Genomic DNA, 25,730 nt, shown 5'->3' on the forward strand with positions numbered 1-25,730 from the left:
TTTCTTCTGCTCCATGTATTGTCTCTGTTTCTCTTAGATCCCTCTTCTGTTTATCTTGGTCTCTGTCTTTCTTTTTAGAGGCTTTGATCTAGTGTTTCTTGAATGTCCATTGTTTTTAAAGTATGTTGCAATTCTATGGTGATTGGTGGAGCTTGGAAATCATGGGTCTTGCTAAATTACATGAAATGAGAAAGGCACTGAAGCTCCCCAAGTTTTAGTTTCCTTATCTATCAAATGAAATACATATCAGTAGATACTAGCATCCTCTGTTTCCATATGACTAGAAATCTCTAACATTATTTTCTGGTGGTAAGCAGTAGCTGTTTTATCCATGAGATTCCAGACATAATAACAATACAACCAATGTTTTAACATAAAGTTCAAGTAAAGAAAGGGGAAATTATGATGAGACAAACACTCCTTCAAATCTAACACTTCCTAGGTATGTGACTATGAGCAATTTACTAAACTCCGAGTCTGTTTCATTCCCTATAAAATGGGAAAAACACTTGCTAATGCACCTGCTTGCTTTGATGACTAAATGCAAAAACATGCAAGGTTGTTAGCATGTCTCATTAATACCATTTCAGTAAATTGCTGCTGTCATTATTATATTTACTAATAAGCTAATGAAGGAAGGACTATTTCCTATGTTTCCCTGAAATCCAGATAAAACCTTGTTTGCCCCTTGCACAGGGTGCTTACTCCATAGACAGTCATTATTTTGACAGGATTTGCAAATCCTAGAATTTGCAAAATTCTGTGGACCACATACCAGGTTTACAGAGTAAGTAAAAGTAGAATACTTTTACTTTTATTTTTGTGCTTTATTACTATCATGTCTTACTAAATAAAGAAAACCATGCATGTATCTGACCCTTTTTTTTTTTTTTTTTGGTCTTGTGCTTATTTCACTTTTCACTTTTTCACTTTTTGTATGGCCTTTGTATTTATAGAGGTCAGATAAGTATTCTCAGCCTTCAAAACATGCCACTGTTAATTTTAGGGCAGATGCTGAGATTAAGTATTTATTTCATCTATTCTGTTTCACCCTTCTGTCCTTGTACTTTTCTTAGATTTGCTGAACTAGACATGTTTAAATCCCTTTGGAAATGACATTCTATTTCGTTTTGGGGGGGTTGGGGATTGGGGGTAGAAGTGATGGTGAGAACGGGTGGTGTTTAAAGCCCAACTATGCCTTTTGAAATGCCATTTTCACTCAACTGATTCCCAGTTTTTACTGAAATTTCTGATCAGGGACTTAGGAGTGTGACTTCAAGGTAACTTTGATTTGTGATCACTTAAACATTTTGAGTCCTAAAGGAAACATATTGGGAAAAGTAAATTCAGTAACAATACATCTGTTAGAATAACACAGCTTTGAAGATCAAGTGCTCTGTTATCTACATTTTCATCTGTTTAATGTACTTAGTCAATTCCACTGGTGATTCACAACAGGATTGTAATGGAAATGAGCCTTGCTCAATGATTTACAGATTTTTGGAGCTATGGTGCCACCTACTGGAATATTTCTAAATATTCCCTTGTCTTAATAATGAAAAATAGGCACTTACCTTAAAAAATAAATGTAGAAAATGTTGTCCCAGAAGAGTGAAGTAAAAAGGTAATATATAAAAACACCGAGTTTTACTACGCTCTCTTTTATTACATTTTGTTTCCTGCATTTGTAGAATTTAAGAGCTTTCAATGCAGTTCATACTTTTAGAGGGACTGATGCTTTCTTTTTAGTGTCCCACGTGTATCCCCACTGCTATTTCACCTATTTTTCTTTACCTGTTTTCCACACCAGCGCTGTTCATATAGAAGGTTACCACATATGGCAACGCTATTTGTATTTATACAATCTCCTAATATTAAATAGGTATTTATTATGCACTAATTATTAAGTACTTTCTGCAGATATATATTTGCTTTTTCCATGTTGATTTGAGTCCACTAAAAATATATGATGGCTTTAACTCATACATGAACTAGGGCATAAAGGGTACAGCGCTGTCTGCCTATGCCAAACAGCTGAGATAACTCCATTAGTTCTCTTGCTTGGCACTGGCTGAGGAGATCACTCTGTCACCATATACTGAAGCAGAGTGAGTAAGTCATGAATTAACTAAGTATTTCATGCAACCAGTCTGATCAGGTCTTCTTGTTCAACAATGAAGCTTCAGGGGCGCCTGGGTGGCTCAGTGGGTTAAGCCACTGCCTTCGGCTCAGGCCATGATCTCAGGGTCCTGGGATCAAGTCCTGCATTCAGCTCTCTGCTCAGCAGGGAGCCTGCTTCCCGCGCTCTCTCTCTCTCTGCCTGCCTCTCTGCCTACTTGTGATCTCCGTCTACTTGTGATCTCTCTCTAAATAAACAAAATCTTAAAAAGGAAAAAAAACAATGAAGCTTCAGCATAGTCACTTCTATTATGAGTTGGGTAACATTCTGATAATGTCTGCATATGTAAAATACAATAGACAATTGAAGTCAGTGCTCATATAATTTAGGAAATGTTACAAAATGTGATGGGAGATATTGACAAAAGTACTGCAGACATTTGGCAGTCTCCTCTCTAAATATTTGGGTGACTTCTCTATCTACCTTATCTGAAACAGTTTTCTACCTAGGTAGACAGTCTCCATGGATGTATTTGTTCCTGTACTGCTTATATTTATGTAAGTCATTAGAGTGGTTTTTTGAGAGGATATGTCCTTTAGATATTAGTTAGATTTTTAATGAGGCCATTTCATGTAGGTTATCTTTTTTTTCTTTTTAAGATTTTATTTATTTATTTGTCAGAGATCACAAGTAGGCAGAGTGGCAGGCAGAAAGAGGGGTAAGCAGGCTCTCTCTCTGCCAAACAGAGAGTCCATTGTGGGGCTTGATCCCAGGACCCTGGGATCATGACCTGAGATGAAGGCAGAGGCTTTAACCCACTGAGCCACCCAGGTGCCCCATCATGTAGGTTATCTTTATATATATCCCTTCTTTGAGATTTGTAGTTAAGTTTTTTGATATTTTTAAAGTCACTGAAAATCTTTTAAATTTATGTAATCTAGTAGATATGGTTTATTGAAATTAATGTCATTTCAAGTTGCAGTGCTGTAGTTCCCGAATATTTTCTTAAGGACAATAACTTAAATTTGGAAGTGGTTTCTATTTTTCAAATGTTATTTTAGTGTGTTTCTGTAAGATTTATTGAGTGCCTAAGTAATTTTCTTGTGATTTGTCATGTTGACTGAAAGTGTTACAGAGAGCGAAAAATCTGTTTATAGAGATTTTGTGACAATGAGAGTAAGTAAGTTTAGCTTTATATTGAGTTTAAATTGTGATTTGAAGACTTGGAATTTTCTTTCAAAGGGATAAAAGACTTCTGTGTATGTGTAATACTTTAAAAAGAAAATGAAATAAAACAAAATAAGCTACAGTGTTTCAAAATAGCCTGAAAATCAGTCAGCAGAGGAATTTAGAATTAGATCCTGAGATAAATGGGGATAAAGGAAAAGACATTCAATTTGGGAAGCCTTTATGGAAAGTAAGTATGAACACAGAGGAAAGGAAGATGTGATCCCTCTTTAGATGTTATGTTTTTTGCCATGGATGCTAAATTTTTTTTGTGTTGAAAATTAAAGGACTTGGGGAAATGTTGAATGGGGCCATGATTAGATCAGAAATACATAGATGTGGGCACCTGGGTGGCTCAGTGGTTAAGCCGCTGCCTTCGGCTCGGGTCATGATCTCAGGGTCCTGGGATCGAGTCCCGCATGGGTCTCTCTGCTCAGCAGGGAGCCTGCTTCCTCCTCTCTCTCTCTCTCTGCCTGCCTCTCTGCCTACTTGTGATCTCTCTCTGTCAAATAAATAAATAAAATCTTAAAAAAAAAAAGAAATACATAGATGTAGATAAACATATAGAGAGAAGCTATTTTTCTGTTTCCAATCTACAGAAGTCTTTTCACAGATAAACACAAAGTCTGTGAGTTACAATACTTTTGTTGATGTCACTGTAGTTTGGTTGACTTTCCTGTCAAAATAATATTCTGTAGTAAATTAAATTGACATACCTCTGATTTTTCTCTGGTATTTACCTATACCATACATAGAGCATTTATCCAGCAGACTATAATTTAACCAAAATGTCTATATTTAAGGTCAAGTTTGTTTTAGCATTCATAGCACTATTAGTGATTTATTTCATAGTCTAATCCTGATTAAGATGCTTTTTTATTTAGCTTATGAGCTTTTAATAAATACCGATTGCTATATAACTCAAAACATTGGCTAAAAGAATTTCCATGCTGAGAGGTTAGATGGAGAGGAAAGGTGGTAAGGACAAATTAAAGAGGAAAGCAGGAGGCCAGGCGGTAGACAGCATTATCTGCAGAGTCTGACAGGCTCAGGTTCAAGCCTGGGCTAGCATATACTAGCCTTGTGAACTTAGCCAAGACACTTGACTTCTCTAAGCTTCTTAGGGTGTTGTGATCCCTATGAGAGAAAATGTAAGCTACAGGCTTACTATAGTACCGGGCATACCATGAACACTCAATACATATTAGCAATTAATAATAATAAAAATATCATTTCTAAATTTTTCTTTTAAAAATATACACCGGTAGAAGTTGTCTTCTCCATTTTGGTAATTTACCCTGCTCTCCTTTTCAATACTTGGATTAAAATACTATATATCACATATGTCTTTTTTTTTTTTTTTTTACATATTTCTTTTTAAAAGATTCATTGTTTTTTTTTTTAAGAATTTATTTATTTGTTCGTTTATTTATTTATTTATTTGGAGAATGAGTGTGGGGAGAGGCAGAGAGACAGGGAGAGAGAATCCCAAACTGACTCCACATTGAGTGGGGAGCCCAATGCAGGGCTCAATCCCAGGACCCTGAGATCATGACTTGAGCCGAAATCAAAAGTCAGACGCTTAACTTACTGAGCCACCCAGGCGCCTCTAAAAACATTCTTTGCGTTTGAAGCAGTTAGAATTAAACTACTATCTCTAGGGCATTTAACATATATGTGGCCTGATGGATAGTCTACTGTTTAGAAACATTTCTAGCATATGTACTCTAGTATTGATAGTTCTTATGTTAAAATGAAAGCTTCCTTATTATCCCAACATTCCTTTTTCATTTCCATAATAAATAAGTAACAAATTGTAAACTTTTTATAACATGTTCTATGTCATTGGTGCTACACGTTTTGGTGGCAACAAACCAGTAACCCAGAACAACAGAGCATAGTGGTTGGTGGAATTAGTGATGGCTCTATGACAGGTGATATTAAGATTCCTCTCTTCTCTGTCATTAAGTCTACTTTTTGATTTCTCTTCTACATTTATTGATCCAATGGCTTCCACCTGTCTCGGGAAAAAATCCAATCTCTTCATCATAGCCCTATTCGGCTTGCTCCTGGCTCTTCTTCCAAAGGTGTTGTCATCAGATCTCTTTGATTTCTCCCTTGCATTTCCTCATGCTCAGAACCATCAGCAAGTATGTATCGACCACTTATGATATGCAGCACTTTTAGCTACATATCTATGGCTGCTTTTCTTCCCCCTCGTCTTATTGTGTGACTCTTGCTGATCTCCAATGGAAGGAATTTTAATTATTAGTCCTAATCAAGTTCATCTATGACCTAAATGTCTTTGCAGACTCTTGGAGATTTCTGTCAGTATGGATATAGATATATCACAGATGGTAATTTTTCTCAGAACAAAGGACCATGCCTTTGACATGTTCAAACCTAGCACCTAATATCATGCCAGAAAAGCAACAAATATATTTTTTTTTTTACTTAACTGAATCAAATTAATTTGTTTGAATTTCCAAGGAATTGGGTGTTTATACTGAGAAGGGACATACCAAAAATAGTTTTAAATATTGAAAAGACTACATACTTCTTAGATAAAGAGAGAGATGTATTAGGTGGAATATGTAGATGTATTATATCTAGTACACTCAAACTAACTTGAATATTTTGAATGTAGCAATATGCTAAACTATCTACATTTATCATGAAGATAATTTTTTCTTTCACATAAAATGCAAGAGCTGTTAAAAACTCCCATAATTTCTTTTTATTTTTCTTATTACTTCTTTTACAAATCAACACAATTCTAAGAACTGAATCTAGAAGGAAATAAAAACACATGAAAAGAGAGAAGACTACTAGTAGGACAATGAAAATAAAATAAAAAATAAAAATATTTTATGTGAGCTAAAAAGTAAAAACTGACTAAACAAGAGGAGGAACAAAAATCCACATCATGTAAATTAAAAACAGTATTTAAGTTTGAATGATGAAAAACAGTAGAGAACTATAATGAGAACTATAATGAGAAAATATTTGATACAATATACATTTTAATAATGTATTTTAATAATTACACTTTTACATATGATATACATAACATATATATAATGTATAACACACAAATACTTTTTTATCAAGGAATAAGCCAGGGAATGTCATTGAAGAATACTAGGGGTCATACACATCTGATGGCACTTCTGAGGGGAGAAAATTTTTTCAGAGCGGAAAACAAAATCTCAAGGCAGGAAGGTTCCTTAAATACTAGCCAAGCTGTTCTTTTATCTAATGCTTGATTCCTTTTCACATCAGTTGACTATCATTTGGGAAAGAGCTTTATGATCTTTTTAATAGTCATTTTCAAAAAGGGGAATGAAAACATGTTTCACTTCCCTACAGACTGAATCCAGTTCCCAACACAACAATAAAGCCAGCCTCTCCAGCATTTCCATGAACCTCATTGAGAAGTCCAATGTTACCTCTCATCTCATTTGATTTCATTTTTCCGTCTTTTTTTGAAAAGATATTATTTATTTATTTAAGAGAGAGAGAGCACAAGCAGGGGAGAAGGGTAGAGGTAGAGAGAGAAGCAGGCTCCCTGCTGAGCAGAAAGCCCAACGCAGGACTTGATTGCAGGACTTGATCCCAGGACCCTGGGATCATGACCTGAGCCGAAGGCAGACACTTAACAGACTGAGCCACCCAGGAGCTGCTTGTTAATTTCCTTCTTAAAACACCCTCTACTCATAACCCTTGTTGACTTCCAATTCCCTCCTACATAGAAAATTAGGTCACCTTTGCAGTCCCTCTCGTTTAATATCTATTCAACTTCAGAATTCTATCTTGGACACTCTTCTTTTTTTTTTTAATGACTGGGGAGTCTCCTTCACCTTCTTACCTACAATATTCATCTATATGCTAATCCGTAGCCTTAGTCCAGATGTATATCCTGAGCTACCAACCTCCACCTCCAAACATTACCAAACATTTTTACATACAAGTCACAAGCATACCAAATTTTCCTCTTTGTCTTTTATTTCTTCTTCAGCTTAATGAAAGCTTCCAAAATCTACCTAATGCATTTGCCTAGTTTGTTGAGTTATCAACCTGAATGCTTTTCCTTCTTACTCAGTCTCTGCCCTCCTTTAGTTGTAGAACATTTACAAAGTCATGACGCCAACTTTCAAAGTGTTTCACAGATTTTTTTCATGTCTTTTCTTTCTTTCTTCTTCTTCTTTTTTTTTTTTTTTTGGTACCATTTTCTTCATATAAAACATCATCTTCCTCATATACTTTCCTTTTAGTCTCCTGATGTTTCTGTCCCCAGCTTTGCCATCTGATAAACTATTTTCCATTTTATAACAAGGTCAATAAAAAAATTGAATTGCTTCTCCATTAGACCTCCCCTTAAACACCCTCCTCTGAAGGTTTTCTAAAGCCTATAAGACAAATCCCAGTTTCTTATTCCTCTAGCACTAAGCTAAAACTGTCTATAATTCTTTAGGTCACAGCTTAATGAATCCAAGAAACCTCTCTGTCACCTCCTCCCCCAGCTGGTCACCAACCCCAGAAGACTAAATTAGCTGATCTTCCTATGTGGTTCTATAACACATTCTGTCTCATTGGTCATCACACTGTATGACGACGACTTCTTCTTCTTCTTCTTCTTCTTTTTATTTGATCTGTATCTCACCCTAAATTCAGCTCACTGAGGCCAGGAAATTCCTGTATCTTGGTTGTGTTATAGTCCTAGAATGTGGCCTGATGTCTAGCACTTAGAAGGCACTCAGTAAACAATCATTATCTAAATAAATGAATGCATTTGGGGGTAAATGTCTAAGGTCTTTTGCAAGACCTTAGAATTAAAATTAATTCTAATAGTTCTCCTTTATTCTATTATTTTTCTTATTTTACCTGAGAATTCAAAAGCTAATAGCACAATTTTAATGTTTATTTCAGCTTTGTAAACATGACATTTAGAAGGAATGTAGTTTCAGTGGGGAAAAGGGTAATGAAAATTGCCATTTTGTGAATATTCACTAACATAGAGTTGAATATATATATGTGCATATACATATATATATACATATATACCTAACATATTTATATAAGTATGTGGGAAATTTGAAATTTTCTAAGAGTTTTTTTTTCCTTTTTTCAGGAGAAGACCTTAGTTCCTCTACTGGTAAGAATTAATATTTGCATTTTACTTATTTTATTTTTTTTTCTTTCAAAGTTTATATATTTAATTTTGATAGAATTTTCTATTATTATCCAGTAAAATCATTTTATAAGGATGAATGTTATAATCATTAATGGTTCTTGATATTTTCTTGTTCTTAATATTCTTGCTTATAAGATGTAAAGATTGACAACTACTTGAAAGTATTTGTATATATGTTACTGTGTATAAATTATAGCTTTTCTTAAACTTGACAATAAATTGCATGGCGGACTCCAATCTCTTTTTAAATTTTAACATTACAAACAATTCAAGTTAGACCACAAAATTTAATGGTTCAAAAGTTGGTTAAGGAGTTATCTGAGAAATTAGAGTTCTAAACATATTATATATGTTATACATATATACATATGTATATAAAAGAAGCACTTTGAGAATAATAAGAAATTTTATAATAATCATTTCCAAATTCTGTTGTCACAATGGAATTAAAGGGGAGGTGAATCATGAGAGACTATGGACTCTGAAAAACAATCTGAGGGTTTTGAAGGGGCAGGGGGTGGGAGGTTGGGGGTACCAGGTGGTGGGTATTGGAGAGGGCACAGATTGCATGGAGCCCTGGGTGTGATGCAAAAATAATGAATACTGTTACGCTGAAAAAATGAAAAATTTAAAAATAAATAAATAAATAATATAAATAGAAATTAAAAAAAAATCTTAATGAGTATTCTAATCCTGAGGTAAATTAAATTTAAACAATGAAAATGTTAAAAATAAATTCACACATACTACATGCAAAATAAGAGAGAAAATAAGTTATATCTCTTAAACATTATTGCTATTTAAAATTTATTACTGATTTCCTGATTCATCATATGGTTGACAGTATGCATTAAGAAGGTAAGTAAAGCCACTAAGATAATTCTGTTTTGATAATTAAAATGCACAGTTCTGCTTAGGTTTATTCAAAATATTCCGAGATTGGGTAATTAAAGGAATTTTTTCAATTAAATGAAAATTCACTTCAAACTATGGAAACAAAGAACTATGTGGAAACTAACAAAATGTTCCTGAATCTGCTTACTCCCTTATTTTTTTTTTAAAGATTAGTATTAGGATATTATCATTGTATAGTACAGCAGAGAATTTTTATAAATACATAAAAAAGTATTTAATGCATAGTAGACGTGATTGGTTTATGTCAACTACTCTCAGGCATTGTAGCACCTCCACTTTTTACAAATAATTAAGTTCATTTCAATCATATAAATTGATTATTGTTTCAGGAGGGAGTGGGAATGGGTAGAATGGGCAGTGAATGTTTACAATGGTAGATGACTCATCTTACTGAGTTTCCATTATCTCTGCACTGACTATTAAAACAAGCCTCCAAATGATGACATCAGGTAAGTCAAAATAGCGAGCCCCAATGCAAATGAGAATGTCTTCTTGCAAATACTGCCAAAAAGAAAATGATCAGTGGAAACCAGTAGTATCTCCAAAGTAAAGATGAAGGACAGTATAGAAGTGGCAACTGGAGTGTGCTTTCTAACTGTGAATTAAATTCTTATTCATTGAATTAAGGAATGCGCACTGAGCTTAAGTCATGTGCAAGCATATTAAGGCGTCTAGGTAGGAGGGTAGTTTTCTGAACATCCTTTTTGCATAGACCTTGGAGTGGATTTGCTTGATGGGATGTAATCTTTAGGAATGCTACTCTTCAACAAAGCCTAGCACAATTTACTAGGTATTTGGAACGGTATTCCCTTCACTCTCTTTGTAATTCAAATCTAAAAAAAATGTGATAAAGGGAAAGTATCACCACATTTCTCTTCAAGCAGAACAGATCATCAAAATCCTGCCCAAACCAAAGTCAGTTTAATCTAAAAACAACAAATTAGTAATCGTTCAGTCTATAATGATGAAAGTGCATTAATGTTATTGTGCAGAATTTTAAGCTCCTCCCTCTCTCCCTTCCCTGTTCTCTCTCCTTCTCTTTCTTCTTGCTGTCTTTTCCTCTTCCCACCTCCCTTCCTTTTATTCAACAAAGAGCACAGGTGAGAGAATAAGTCAAGTTAGACTTAGAATTTTACACGGAAGCCTGAAGGAGCTACTTGCCTATTACATAGCTAGATGCGTTGGCCTGTATTATGGGTGAAAGTTTGCTAGTAAATATATTAATTTGTGAGTGACTGGGTCATGAAATTCTAGAGATTTTGGAGATTTTCCTTGGAAAACCAGGACTGTAACAACTGTACTATCACTTTGGATTTCTGAACCACAGCAGAGTGCCACCTTATTTCATGTGCACGGCCTCGGGGAAGTTCAATAGGGTTTAGATTGTTTTTTTAAAGATTCTATTTATTTATTTATTTAATATATATATTTTTATATATCACAAGTAGGCAGAGAGGCAGGCAGAGAGAGAGGGGGAAGCTGGCTCCCTGCTGAGCAGAGAGCCCGATGCGGGGGTTGATGCCAGGACCCTGGGAACATGACCTGAGCTGAAGGCAGAGGCTTAACCCACTGAGCCACCCAGGCGCCCTGGGTTTAGATGGTTTTTAATCTATATTTAGTAAACACTGATTTCACTTCACCTTTGACAATGAATGAAGCAAGGACTTCTGTGTGTCCTTTCAACTTCCATTTTCTTAATTCACTATTCAGTAATCTTTTAATTTCGCTTCTTAATTCTTATCACTTCTACTCATTTCCAGTTTCTCCCCTTCTTCCTCTTCTCATGTTCATGCTATTTTCTCTTACCCACTCTTGTTGCACTGAATGGTTGAAATACTTGTGTGATATAATTCAATTTTTGTTAATTAAATATTGAAAAACATCAATTTGGCTATTCATAAAAGTGAATACATGTAAAACACAGATGCTTTAGAAAAAAACACTTCACTATAACCTCAATATCCAGAAGTCACAATGTGTTTTTTTTTTAAAACAATCTTTGGTGTATTCTTCACAAGCCCCCCTCCCCCCATTCTTTAATAAAGAAATCCACATTCTGAGTAAGAGACCACCAAAAATTTAAAGGCCTTTAACACAGGTGCTGATGTGCCTGCAGGAATTTTTTTTTTTTTATCAAATGTATACTTCAATCAGCTGTGCCTGTACCTATTTCAACACTGCCTTGTGACATTGTTTTTCTTCTGAGGTGAATTGAAGCTGTGGAAAAAGTTATTTCAATATCTCAAATTGTATGTCTTATATCATCAAAAAATTGAAAACATTTTTGTAGACTTGGGTCATATGTGTATCTGTTTGAGACTTTTGTTTCCCTGCCTTTTACTTAATCTGCTTTGACTTTGATTTATTAAAAAATAATCACTTTGTCCCTAGGACTTTATCTTTCATTTTTTTTTTTTTTCCCCTCCTGGAACACTTGTCCTCCTAATAATCTCCTTTGGAGTTTATCTTCCTCTATTCTTCATTAATAAGTCCTTCACATTTCTCTTTTTACAATTGCTGTTCATCAGTTTTCTTTGTGTGTGTGTTCCATCCTTATTTTATTTTATTTATTTAATTTAAATTCAATTACCACACATATAGTACATTAGTTTTTAACATAGTGTTCAGTGATTCATTAGGTCCGTATAATACCCAGTGCTCATCACATCACATGCTCTCCCCATCCCCCAGTCACCCCATCCCCCCGCCCACCTCCCTTTGCATAACCCTCAGTTTGTTTCTTGGAGTCCTTCTGAACCCATTTGCCTTGGACAGTTGAGAATCCAGCAATGGAAAGGGAAGTAGGCAGGGAAGTTGCTTTCAATTTCATTTCTCCATTTGTATCTTTAGCCTCTGTTCTTTAACTTGTTTTATATCTAAGTTTACATATCTACACCTCTGTATGCGTCTATATTTATATATATGCACGTATATATGTATATGTATTTACTAATATATATACACACGGTGTATACACATATACACACACCATAGATCTTGTCTATGTTGTGCATGTATGTACACATATATATATTTATGTATTTATATACATGCCATAATGGCATGTATATAAATATACTCAGATGAGTATATGTTGCAGGATATGATTCACATATTTTTTTTGTTTGTTTTCTTTCTTCCATCTCCCATGAATACAGTAGGACTGAAGTTAACAGAAGAGCCCAGTGCTCTGACTTCTGGCGACCCCTTACCTGCCCGCACCACTGCATTCTCACTCCCAAGCATCTCTGAAAGAGAAAATAACTCCTCAGAGACCACCCCACTTCCTTCTAATCCAGACAGTCCTCCAACTGAAAGATCCTGGAGCCATTTGGATAATAATACTCTTGCTGTGACAGGTTGGCACAGAGATGTTAACTGAAATGAGTTTAGGAGAACTAATCTTTCTTTTTGAATTCTAAAGTTATCAAAAACGGTTTTTCTTTAAATTACATGTGCAGTTTCTATGTATGTGATTTTATTCAGGCGTGTTAAGGGTGGGACATCTAGGTGTTCATGAAAAATTGACTGGCCAAAGTAATAAATGCTCGCTGTCGAGGAGACGTCGGAAAGGGTTGGGGGTGGGGAAGCCCCCACAAGGAACTTTGTGTGGGAGAGGGATTCTCCCTGGCTGGAATTCCAAAGCAAATTCTTTCTTTGTTCAACTCCAGATTCTCAATATCACAAAATTACTGGAGACTACAATTTAGTTTTTAAAAAACCACACTGAGGATTAGTAATCCAGTTTTGCTTCTTGGATTTCCCCCAGGGATATTTGCATTATTTAAAAAAAAATTAATCAAGGTTGTGGGTCCTAATGGTAGAATTTAAGGTAACGTGGTGACATTCATAGCAAAATATCAGTGATTTGGGGGCATTTTCGCCAGGGAAGACCACTGAGACTCTTCAGAATCCCAATAAATCTGTAATGTGTTCATTTTTTATATATCGTTAGGTCTGCCAGTGTATTTGGTACATAAATCAACTCTCAAAGAGGGTTGTTCGTGTCTTTTCTGAAAGAATGCACTATATTGTCATTTTCTGAGGCAAACAGGTTTGTAGACATATTCTGATTAGAGATTAAGCTAATTGCTTAACAGGGCCATTCATCTTGGTTTGGAAAACAAGTATGTCTAACACTTTCTCAAAACTTTGGTGGGGAGTACATGATCATGTTTGGAGTATCATACTGATGAAGTTTATTAGCTGTAATAAGCAGTTAAATAAATGATAAATGCCTCTGCATGTTGATTACAGGACTGTACATCCACTCTTTCCTCCCATTTTCCCCGTTCCCTAGCAGAGCAGCAGCTAGGACCTATCTAAACATTGCAAGCATTTGAATTCATTGCCCCGAATTTTAACAAAAAGTAGGTGAGGAGGAGGATGTTGATGGTTAGGCAGAACAGTTCAGGCTAAACTTTTTTACTAACTTTTTTACTGAGTAAAGGGTCACGCAGAGTTTTCAATTTCAGTTTCCGCATTTCATTTCTTGGACACAAATACATGCATACAACATTCCAGATGAAGCAAAATGTGAGAAGAAATGTTTAAAAGGGAATAGATTAGGGCGAATAATAATAAAAATATTATAGTAATATTAAAATGCTAACTTGCTCTGGCACAATAATACTGAGGGTGAAATTAGCTTGGAAGGTTTCTTACACTTTCAAATAAAAAAATAAACTTTGCCCCCTAGAAAAAAGTCTTGCTATCAGGTGATATTTTAATTATCTACTGGGATAAAATGTATATATGTTATTTAATTTTTGTTTGTAATTGATGTCTATTGTGAAATACAATAAAATATTCAGGCTTACAGATATATGTAGTGAAAAAAATCCTTTGATCCATTTTCCTAACAATGTAATGTTCTCATACATTTTCAAAATTACTCAAAAATCAATAAACTTCATTATGAAGCAAAATCATTAAAAAATCATTAAGCTTAATTTTACAAAAATATTTTATGCGTGTTGTGAAATATCAGTATAGAAGCATATACAAAGTATATACTTACGCTTATAAATACTAAAATGTATACATATAGTATTTCTACAAATACATATATTTATTTCTATAAGTATATATATATATGTATTTGTTTTACATACAAACACAATGAAAATACTATTTCTCCAAATCCTGATTCTTAAAGATACTGTTTTATCTGTGTTATAACCTCCAGACTCTGGACATGGGATTCTGTGAGAGAGTGTGTGTATATGTGTGTGCAGCTGTTTCCCCACATCTTTTCTAGTACTAGATATTAATTAATCTTTTACAACTCTGCCAGTACGACAGTTAAAATACTACATTTGTACATTGAAACAAATTTCATACTGACGAGCATTTTTCCATATACTTTTTGGCCACTGCATATATTAGATGTCTATTACATGTCTGGTTCATTTTTTTTTTTTTAATGATTTGTCTATTGTATATTGAGGGATTTGTTATTGATTCTTCCTACAAAGAAATATACCAGTTTTCAGTTTGTAAAGTTGCAGGAGGGTGCACAAAGCTCATAGGGACGTAGAGGTTAAAAAAAAAAAAAAAGCCACCTGGAAACCTGAGTCATCTGTGACTTCATGGCTTAGAAGGAGCCTCTGGGAATATGTAAATCAAGAACACAGGTGCCACCTTCCTGCCAGGCCAATTTGACTAGAGGCAGACAAACATATTAATAGACTGAGTCATTTCACGGTTTGGTAAACAAATATACTTATGACCTCCTAGTATTTGTATTTTTCATCTAGAGTGAGGAAACACTGAAATAATTTCACTTTCTTACCTTAGGTGTTACACAGCCGCCTGTCCACCCCACGCATGCAGTCTTGCAGACGTCCTCTGCCGGATCTGACACGCAGACACCCAGCAGCGCTGCTGCCCTCTCCCCACTCACCCGTGCTCTGGGCGGGAATGACACATCAGGTTTGCGGGGCTGTTAGACTTGTGCAGATAGGAAGAGAGCATGACAACTGCCTGTGTTTAAGAACAGTGTGTGGGAATCCAGCCACTTGTTAAACGTGTAGCACTTGCTAGTTGGTGAATGTGGAATTTCATATTTCCATAGTTACTGTAGTTTGTGAGGCCACATAACTATTTCCTTGGAATACAGACGAAATCATAAAGAATGAGACTCACAAGAATAAAAGAAAGACCTGTTCCAGAGGAAACGGTTATTTAGGATACTCTCAATGTTTTTTTATATCTGGGGCAAGTATCATTGCAGAGTGAGAACTTTTTTGCTGCTAATAAAGAATAATATATATGAATTATTGCTTAAAGATCCCTGACCAATAAACAAAATCATGAAGACTGGATGATTTCCATCATCAATGAAGGGCAGTAAGAAATTGTAACTAAAATTTAATTATTTTTTTTAAATGGAAAAAAAAGAAGTAGATGCTTTGTACTCCCCATTCAAACAGTAAGATTCTCTGAACTTAGCATCTCTATATATAAAGCAATGCAAAATGTTCCCTCCCTTGTCTTTACAAAATCAGCGTCTAAGTCACTTCATGGTGCCTTTTTTTTTTGGTCCCAAAAAAAGAAAATCCACACAGACACATATGAAACTGTAGGAGCCTGAGTCCTGAAGGTTAAAGATAGAAATGGGGCAGCCTACAGAGCTGGGCTAAAGTGGCCTTGCTCTAAGTATGAATCAAACATGGAAGTCAAACCTATCCAATAGAATGATCATTATTTTGAGGGATTAAACCCTTCCCTTGGCACAAAAGTCCTTAGAGGCAATGCACAAGCTTAAAACAACTGAGGACAGAGCTGCCCTTGCCTCCCTGCCTCGTTTCCCCCTGCTCCAGCTGCCATGAGAACCTCAGGCAAAAGATTTGGAGCTTTTAGCAAATCCGCAGACGCAGAAGTCGTGGATGGGAAGGAGCTGTAAAAGAATTAAAGAAGACTGACCTGAGGGGGGCTGATAGTCACACAATCCACTCTATTGGCCCTCCTGAAGAAATTCTTCCTCTCCAAGTGGCTAATTCCACTAATTAAAAATTGATTGGGATTAATTAACCTAAAATAAAATGGTAAAAGCCACTTCTAAACCAGCACTGAGATTACAGACACAAGGGAGTAGTAGTTTTTACATGAAGGAGGAAGGTAGGGAATTTGGGGGGAGGAGGGGGGGTTTCAGAAGAACAGGAGGACAAGGGACTCAGGGGAGGTGAAGAGAACAAGCTTGTGAAAGAGAAGTAGGGAAGAATATGGAAGGAAGCAAAAGATAAACTTGCTGGTTTTTAAAAGATCTTCTTGCCCTTCTCCTTGTTCTGTTGGAGCCCTTCTCTGGGGATCCAGAACTGAAGAAGTGATGTTTATGTCATTCATTCTCCTCTATGGTTTAGTGAAATGGGGGAATGGGGAGTGGATTAGGAAGACTGAGAACCCGAAGTCAAATTTTTAGAAGGTGCCTTTTCATTTCTAATGCATGTAGATGCGAAGTCATAGACTGTTCTCAGTGTGTAATTGGAGGGTGTCTGCACGCAGGCCTCGAAACCATTTTCAGAATACGCATGCGTGTTTCACTCTGCTCAGACACTGTGAATCTTACTGCAAATGCAAGGCTGATATCCTATCATTGAACTGAGGACCCCAGGGAGCCTGATAGTGAAATAACCAAACAAGCTTAGAGAGAGGCTCGTCAATATTCCTGTTATTTCCGCCATGACAACTGTCAGAGTGCTAGTCATCTAATAGGCATCCAATGCATACATGTTGATGGCTTGCGCCATAATTCTGGGTGTGATGTCTGCAGGAAGATGTCATATGCGGGAGATGCTTGACGATGAAAAGCCCTAACCAAATACATTGTGCTGTTTCTTCAGCGGCGACACCTGATTCTATACCAGTTGGCTTAGATGTGCTTGGAAAATAAAGGAAATGGTGTCAGGATAATGTGAAAGTTCTTTGGTTCTTTGGTTCTAAGCCGGTTTGGTTTTGATTTTTCCTGGACAGGGCTTTTTCCCTACATAGGGAAAGTCAAATTGTAATCTTCAGCTGGAAAGGAAGCACCCTGAGCTCAGCAGGTGCACATGGCAGAAGCCCATTCAGCTCTGATTTCAGAAAAGTAGACCTCAGCACTTGCACCCAGAAATTCCTCCCCAGAGAGGTGCACCCTTGTGAGGCTTTCAGCGCATGGCAGATTGCACTTCCTCTTCTGCCAACCTTAACACAGACTTTTACAGCCAGAGCTCCACTCCCATCTCTGTGGTGTCTGCACCCACAAGCCAGCACCCCACTCTGTCGCCTTGGTGCAGTCTCATTGTACTGTATTCTCACTCCCTTCAGCCAGGGAGCTTGGCTTCCCTGAGTTGTGAAGGCTGGCACTTTTAACATTTGTGCTCTGATGACAGTGCTGCACAGGTTCTGAGTCACCTGACGTTAAACTTGCCTCTGCCACAAAGCTTGCTGCGTTTCATTCAGTTTTGCAGAATGCATAGTGCAAAGGGTCTGATTGTTGCTTGGCCTTTGCTTCAAGAATCTGCGTATGTTGACTGTTTGGCCATTGCCCTTGGAGGGGCAGAAATAGATGACAGTGACGATGGCCTTTCTGATTGCAGGCTCCCCAGGAGAGCGGACCACAACCAGCATCTTCCATGTAGACCCAACTTTCACACAAGTAGCCACCCTCATCCCTGCACACAGCAGCTCTGCTGCCTTACCTTCACGCATCTCCAGCACCACCGCCAATGATAACTCCTCAGGTTTGACCATGATGCTCGAGGTGTCTTAGGTTATGGATAATGAGATGGAAACTTGAAACTTTAATGCAGCTCTTTTGCTTCATACCAAATATTATTGACAGGTTTCTTGTTTTACCGAGTTTCATATATTGATAATAAATTAGACAAACTTGCCAGTAAGCTTTTTTTTGGGGTGGGGGAGCATACTTTATTTTGTTATTCATAGTAGGAACGTTGATGGCAAAGAAGAAAGATAATAGACTTTAGGGTCATATAGCCCTGGGATCAAATCCTTAACTTTCTGGATGACTTTAGCACATGCTACTAATAATTTGTGTGTCAGCTTTCCCTTCTGTGAAATGGGTATTATAATATTCATTTTATAGGATTGATGTGAGAACTGAGTATGTTAAAAAAAAAAAAAAAGGCCAGTAGGCAGTGAATATTAAAAAAAAGAGTAAGTGGTATCATTGTAGTAATTAAAATAAGGAAGCTGTAATTGAAGGAGAAAGCAGTAGTTTGGCCATCAGGTAAGAATTACACCAAGGAATGAATAGTTTCTCTCAACTTATTCAAAGTCATGTTCTAATTATTTGAACTATTGTTTATCTTCAAGGGCTATGGGTAGATGACACTTTGATTCACTTTTTTATTTTAAAGAGGAGCAAGTGTTAATTTCAGTGAAGTCTCCTGTAGTAAGGATTCGGTTGGGAAAGTATCTTTGCTGAAGAGTTTTTCCCTTGTCCTTCATTATGACAAACTCATTAACTTTTATTCTCTGTTCATTTCCTTGCAGATGTGTCTCTTACGTCCACTTCACCTGCAACAAGCACTAACCCTACAACTGCTCCCACAACAATAGGTGACAATCTTACTCTCAACCACGCAGTCACACCACCGTCATGTACCTGCGATGTGCTCATAGAAGGGTCTTCCATTTTCTCTACACTGGGTTCTCTTTTTCTGAGAAGTTCCATTGAGTATTCTAATCATGGGGGCTGTGGAATAGCAATCAGTCTTGTAACCCTTCTTTTAGCAAGGCCACAACTGGTGAGGTTGGGGCAGAATGTCACTGTCATAACCTATCAAGTCATTATAACATCCACTAAGAGTTGTGTACTTTATGCAAATGCATAGAAAAATAGTCAAGTATACTAGGACTTCCTTCTCTGGGAGTGGGTTTAGGTGTTAGTAGGAAACAGAAAAATTCTATCAGTGGGATTCTCCATTCCAAGGGGTGGTTCACAGAGGATTGATTGTAGAGCCCCAGTCAGGTAACATGGAGCATGGAAGCGAAGCGAGGGGCCTGTAGGGAATGAGCCGAGAGAAGGGCAATGTCAGTCGGTGGGTCGGCCATGGCAGAGCCTGCAAGCCCACTGTTCTTTCCTAAATTCTTCCAACTCAAAGACCAGATTAGCAGAGATCTCTCAGCTTTCACAAAACACATCTCCTCTCATTCTTCAGTGAAATATATATATGCTTCACCCATGATATGTTTCAATTCATTAAAAGAGCTATTAATTACTCTGGATCCAGTGTATGTGCAAAGAACTTAACAAAAGATTAAACTAGGGAATGAAGCATCCTTTGCCTGTTTTCTGATGTTTTTAAACAAAGGTGGAAACTGAAATATCTAGGGATTATAATTCTATAAATCTACTTGGAGATTAATCAAAGGGATGAGTATCTTTAAATGTTCTGGCTGCATGTATGGTTAGCTATGTCCCCACACCATAATAAAATGTGTGCTCAAAAATACCAATATTGTAATTATCATAATCATGTTCATTGGGTAATTTCATGAAATGTTTGATAGAACTAGCCCATTAGTTTTTAACACTTGAAGTTTTCAGATTAAAACATTGTACTGAGCATCACAAACCCTGCACTGTCTGTTAAACCTAACGTATAGACATTACAATATATGAAGTTGAAACATTGTAAAACCATCCTTTCCCAAAGTGACTATAGCAGAGATACTGTAAAGGAAATTTTAATAATTTACATTCTTTTTCTTTTTTTTCTATTGCAGTTCCTGCAACATCTAAGCCAGCATGTGGTAAGTTTTTTTTGTTTGTTTGTTTTGTTTTTTTATCTAGAGGAAGGATATATCACTTTAGAATATTGCTTGAATTATTTCCTTCTTCATTCTGAGCCTCCAAACCCACTAGCAAGCTAACTTTACTGGCTCTCACTTCCCAGCAATGAATATTTCCACATTTTAAGAGCCAGTGTCCTTAATAAACCAAACTATGGAAAGAACCTAGATGTCCATCAACAGATGAATGGATAAAGAAGATGTGGTATACATATACAATGGAATACTATGTAGCCATCAAAAAACATGAAATCTTGCCATTTGCAATGACGTGAATGGAACTAAAGGGTATCATGCTAAGCAAATTAAGTCAATCAGAGAAAGATAATTACCACCTGATCTCTCTGATATGAGGAATTTGAGAGGCAGGGTGGGGGTTCATGGGGGGAAGGGAGGAAAAAAATGAAACAAGATGGGACCAGGGAGGGAAACAAACCATAATAGATTCTTAATCTCAGGAAACAAACTGAGGTTGCTGGGTGGAGGGGAGGGATAGGGTGGATGGGCTATGGACACTGGGGAGGGTATGTGCTATGGTGAGTGCTATGGAGTGTGTAAGCCTGATGATTCACAGACCTGTACCCCTTGGGCAAATAATACATTATATGTTAACTTAAAAAAAAAAGAAAAAAAGAGCCCATATCCTTCAGGAGCAAGAAGCTTTGATGTTATATTCAGACCTAGTTTTGAGTGTCAGGACTAAGAATTACTATAGCTAATGATACATGTGAAATGTGGAAAATACCTTCCAGGCTTGTGAAGAAAAAGAATCTGTATGTGTCTCCGCCTCTCTGTCTTTCTGTCTTGTCAGAGTTTTGGCTCAAAGCAGGTGCTTGAATACTTACCTGGCAGGGGAGACCTCATGATCAATCAAAGCAGGTGCCTGAGAACAGTTTATGCAACCCTGTCTCCATTTTTCTATCCTCTTCTCAGTGAGGTCTTTCGTGGCGGGGGCTTCACTCTCCATGTTTGTGAGTCTCCCTGCGGAAGTCTCTGCCTTCAGTAGCTCCCCATACATTTAATGTAAAGATCAGTCTTCAAAAGCTTGCTTAATTAATGCAATCTTTTATGCTCATGTTCGTCCTATATTCTTGCCTCCTTACACTCTTCCCTTAACTAATCTGAAACTACTTAGAGTGTTCTAAGCACATAGTGGTTACATAATGCCTCTGTGTTCCCTCCTACTCTGCTTCAGCTACACTTAGAACTCCACTCCACCCTCATCCAGGGCACCCTCTCCCACCATCTCTTTCCCTACATCCTGCTCATATTTTAAAACACAAACTGAGTCACCCACCTCCTCTGGAGAGCCTCTCCTATCCCTGCACTCTGACTATATTTCCCCCCCACCCTACTCTCATATTATTTGGTGCATAATCTTATTTTAGGTGTTTGCATATCTTCTGCAACTCGTGTCTATGTTTGTCTCCATGATAGGATTCTGTGCTTCTAAGAGTGGATCATATATATTCCTAGGGCTTGGGACAATGCCTTAAAGATACTGAGGGCTTAATAATGTTCATTGGATTAAAATGAACAAATAGATTAGCATTTGTGGAAAAAATATATATTTTTACCAGTCAACTGAATTTGTTTAAATAAAGGAGAGAATGCGACATGTCACCAAGGGGAGGTCTTTAGGAGGGTTTATTATTGATAATTTTACCAAGGTAAAGGAACAATGAGGCCTGTGGTCCCTGAATTAATTAATGTCCCTGGAGAAACAGGTAACCGAGAACTGCATTTTAGAAGGAAAGAGAAAAGATAAAGCAAGGAGAAGACATTTTTCAGATACTTCATTCATTTGTGCATCAATTCAACAAGCAACTCAAAAAAATAAGCCCCTACTAATGACAGCTTTTATGCAACAACTTGGATTTATGTTGATGCTCAAAGTAAACTGGCCGTTACTGCCATAGAATATACAGTTAAGTCAGGAAGACAGACATTAATTTGTTAATCCTCCTAGGATAAACTTACAAGCTGAGGTCCTTGATAGGATATAAAGGGAAATTTGAAAATTAATTATGGACACACCTGATATGTTTCTTCTCTTTTTCATGTTCCTGGGGATATTTTGTTAGATTTTCATATTTTTGAAAATCTCTACTAAAGTGTTCACATTTGTGGTAAGTTTATTTTTTCTGAAATTCTTTTTAAAAAAGGTAATCCTCTCTTTCATTTTCTTTCAGATGAAAAGTATAAAAATATCTCTGTGGAATATCATTATAAAGAAAATAAGTCATTTGAAGCACGACTAAATGCTAATAATGATTCAGTGAGTTGTGAAAATGTCATATGTGAAAACAATACGATCTATAACCTGACAGAATGTTCACATGCAAGTTTTACTATAAGTCACGAATCATGTGTTGGTCCAAATAAAACTTTAACCCTGGAGGTACCACCAGGTAAATATAAATTGGTTTCTATTTGTATATTTACAAAACTGTACAATTCCACGTGTCTTGCATTCTAGAGGTTGCAGGAATCTGTCAGGTAATCCTCAGCAAGGATGAGGGACAGGAAGTCTGCAGGAGGCAAGTGGATGAGCTTTCTGCTCTCCTAAGCCAGTGAGGTTAGGAACCCTTATAAGCCTTCTTAATTCTTTTCTCCTCTCTACACTTCTTCTACGCAGTGTTTTATGTAGATTAAGTATTATTTATCCCACTGTGGATAATTGATTATCCACAAGCTTTCTCCCCCCACACACACTTAATTCAAGTCATTAAGTATATATGTGCACCTACATATCCTACTAAATGAATACAGGTGGGTCTGGAGTATATAGGGGGAAAACACAGAGTCAAGGATTTGATGGCTGTGGAAAAAACAAGGATACTTTCACACACAAGAAGGAGAGTTATGATCATGTTAAGGTGACCAAGCCAGTTTTGCCAGCTCAGCTCCTGCGGGAAAAAAGAAGGGACCAGGGTATCAAGCCCACCCCTCTAAAGCGCATCTTAACAGAATATGTTTTGGAAAAGAGATTTAGGAGCTGTACATTTGTTGACTCTCTCACATCATATAATAATTCAAAAATATTGATTTGTTAACATTTCAGTAGGTTAAAGTTTGCTTTCCTATATTGGCTATTGTAAATAATGCTGATTTAAACATAGGAGTATCCTTTTGAATTAATGCTCTTATATTCTTTGGGTAAATATCCATCAGTGAGATTGCTGGATCATAAAATAGTCTATTTTTAACTTTTTGAGGAACTGCCATATTGTTTTCCACAGTGGCTGCACAAGTTTGCATTCCCTCCAACAGTTCATGAGGAGTCCTTTTTCTCCACATCCTCACCAACACCTGTTGTTTCTCATATTGTTGATTTTAGCCATTTTGACAGGTGTGAGGTGATATCTCATTGTAGTTTTGATTTGCATTTCCCTGATGATAAGTGATGATGAACATCTTTTCATGTGCCCGTTGGCCATCTGCATGACTTCTTTGGAGAAATGTCTGTTCATGCCTTCTGTCCATTTTTCAATTGGATTATTTGTTTTTGGGTGTTGATTTGTATAAATTCTTTATATATTTTGTATACTAACTTTTTATTGAATATGTCATTTACAACAATATGGATGTAGTTAGAGAGTATATGAGAGAGTATAATGCTAAGCAAAATAGAGAAAGACAAATATTATACGACTTCATTCATATGGAATTTAAGAAAAAAACAAACAAGGGAAAAAATAAGAGAGAGAGAGAAAGCAAGAAACAGACTTTTAATATAGAGAACAGACTGATGGTTACCACAGGGGAAGGAGATTTAATAGGTGATGGGAATTAAGGAGTGCACCTGTTATTGTAGGGAATTGTTGAATTGCTATATTGAAACTAATATTACACTGTATTAACCAACTAGAATTAAAATAAAAACTTAAAAAAATACATAGGTTAAAGTGATTTTCTTGAAAAATTATTGAAATTACTAATCAGAAACAGAAATGAAATTTAAAAAACACATTCCCCAAGACAGAGCCCCACATACTCTGTGTAATAATCATTTAATAAAAAAAAATCAAGAGTCAATAAAAAAATTGCTGGCACAATTAAGAAAAGGAATGAAGTGAGTGTGTTAAAATATGCAAAAAATGCAATATCACCTAGACATTTGCTTGGGTCCCATCTTTTAAAGGTAAGATAAATTCTAAATAAAATGCTGCCAAAATGTGTGATATTAAAAAGAATAAGCTAAATAATGGAGATGGACAAACCCCTGAATTATTAGATTTCATCAAAATCACTCTAAATACTTGCCAAAGACAGTGTCATGCATATAATTTCAGTCACTTGAATTGAGCATATGACACACATTATGAAACATTAAACATCTATTTCTATATCTTCTTTTTGACAGATCCAAAAAGATTTTCTTTGGAAGATTGTACACAGGAGGAAAAAGCAGATACTTCTCTTCATTTAAAAGTAAAAATACAAAACAAGTTCACTTGTGATAAAAATAAAATTACATACAGATTTCAATGTGGTAAGAATATAGCTTTGATTAGAGTATTTTTCTGGTAGAGAGTTGTTCTAGATATATCTAATCCTTCCTTCCTTCCCTCCCTACTATACCTTTCTTTCTTTCTTTCTTTCTTTCTTTCTTTCTTTCTTTCTTTCTTTCCTTCCTTCCTTCCTTCCTTCCTTCCTTCCTTCCTTCTTTCTCCCCCTTTCCTTTCCCTGCTACTCTCTCTCTCCCTCCTCCCCTTCCCTTCCCTTTTTTTTTTTGAGTCAAAATATTGTATTCTATATACCACTCAAATTCACAAAAAATAACCTTTTCCTAAAAGGTTTCCCTTTCCCTAAAATATAACCTTTGAAAAAGTAAAAGTCAATTAATTTACAAGGATTTTCTTGGCAACTATTATACACAAGGTATTGCTAAGGGATCACCAGAGAAGGATGTTATAGAAAAATAAAATGCACATACTGTTAAAACAAAAACAAGCATAAGATCATATGATTCAAGAGTTTATGTGGTCAGCCCTCAATCACCAAAATTCATAGACAACCTCAAGAACACATACATGAAAGACAAGTGGGAAAAACGCAGTAATTGCCTCTAAGAATATGGGTTTGTGTTCATATGGGAGGCAAAGTTGAGATACCAGTTATTTTTAATAATTAGTGACTTAATGAATTTTTATTCCTTTTTATTTGAATTTATTAAGATAGAAGCTCCTTCCTTGGCATAAAGCCATCTGCTAAGCCATATATGGCAAGACACACACACACACACACACACACACACACACACACACAAGGGATGCAGTGTGATAGCAGTTGTAATCATCATGTTATAAAGAAGATTAATGGCTATGATATAAGTAGTACAAGGAAAGCAAAAACAAACTGATGAACTGATGGTAGAACAATGATGTATCTAAAATATTTATTGGACAAAAGTTAACTCAGGTGCAATCTCAGTTTCTGAACAGAGAGCTTATTCCATCAGTAAAATTAGAG

At 36.2% G+C, this 25,730-nt stretch overlaps 1 protein-coding gene across 5 annotated transcripts in view; it reads left to right on the forward strand.

Annotated features, from left to right (window-relative positions):
* PTPRC (protein tyrosine phosphatase receptor type C) overlaps positions 1-25,730 on the forward strand; it is a 126,541-nt gene that overhangs the window by 49,895 nt on the left and 50,916 nt on the right. The window contains exons 3-10 of one of the 5 annotated variants that reach the window (XM_032319123.1): positions 8,478-8,501; positions 12,617-12,814; positions 15,255-15,389; positions 18,035-18,178; positions 18,954-19,019; positions 20,190-20,216; positions 22,448-22,666; positions 24,622-24,750. In XM_032319123.1, coding sequence (XP_032175014.1) covers positions 8,478-8,501; positions 12,617-12,814; positions 15,255-15,389; positions 18,035-18,178; positions 18,954-19,019; positions 20,190-20,216; positions 22,448-22,666; positions 24,622-24,750 — 942 coding nt within the window. The remainder of the gene's footprint in view (positions 1-8,477; positions 8,502-12,616; positions 12,815-15,254; positions 15,390-18,034; positions 18,179-18,953; positions 19,020-20,189; positions 20,217-22,447; positions 22,667-24,621; positions 24,751-25,730) is intronic. The other 4 variants (XM_032319124.1, XM_032319125.1, XM_032319126.1 and 1 more) reach the window with 4 other exon arrangements.

The sequence above is a fragment of the Mustela erminea genome, chromosome 17, assembly GCF_009829155.1.
Source record: "Mustela erminea isolate mMusErm1 chromosome 17, mMusErm1.Pri, whole genome shotgun sequence".
NCBI lineage: Eukaryota > Metazoa > Chordata > Mammalia > Carnivora > Mustelidae > Mustela > Mustela erminea.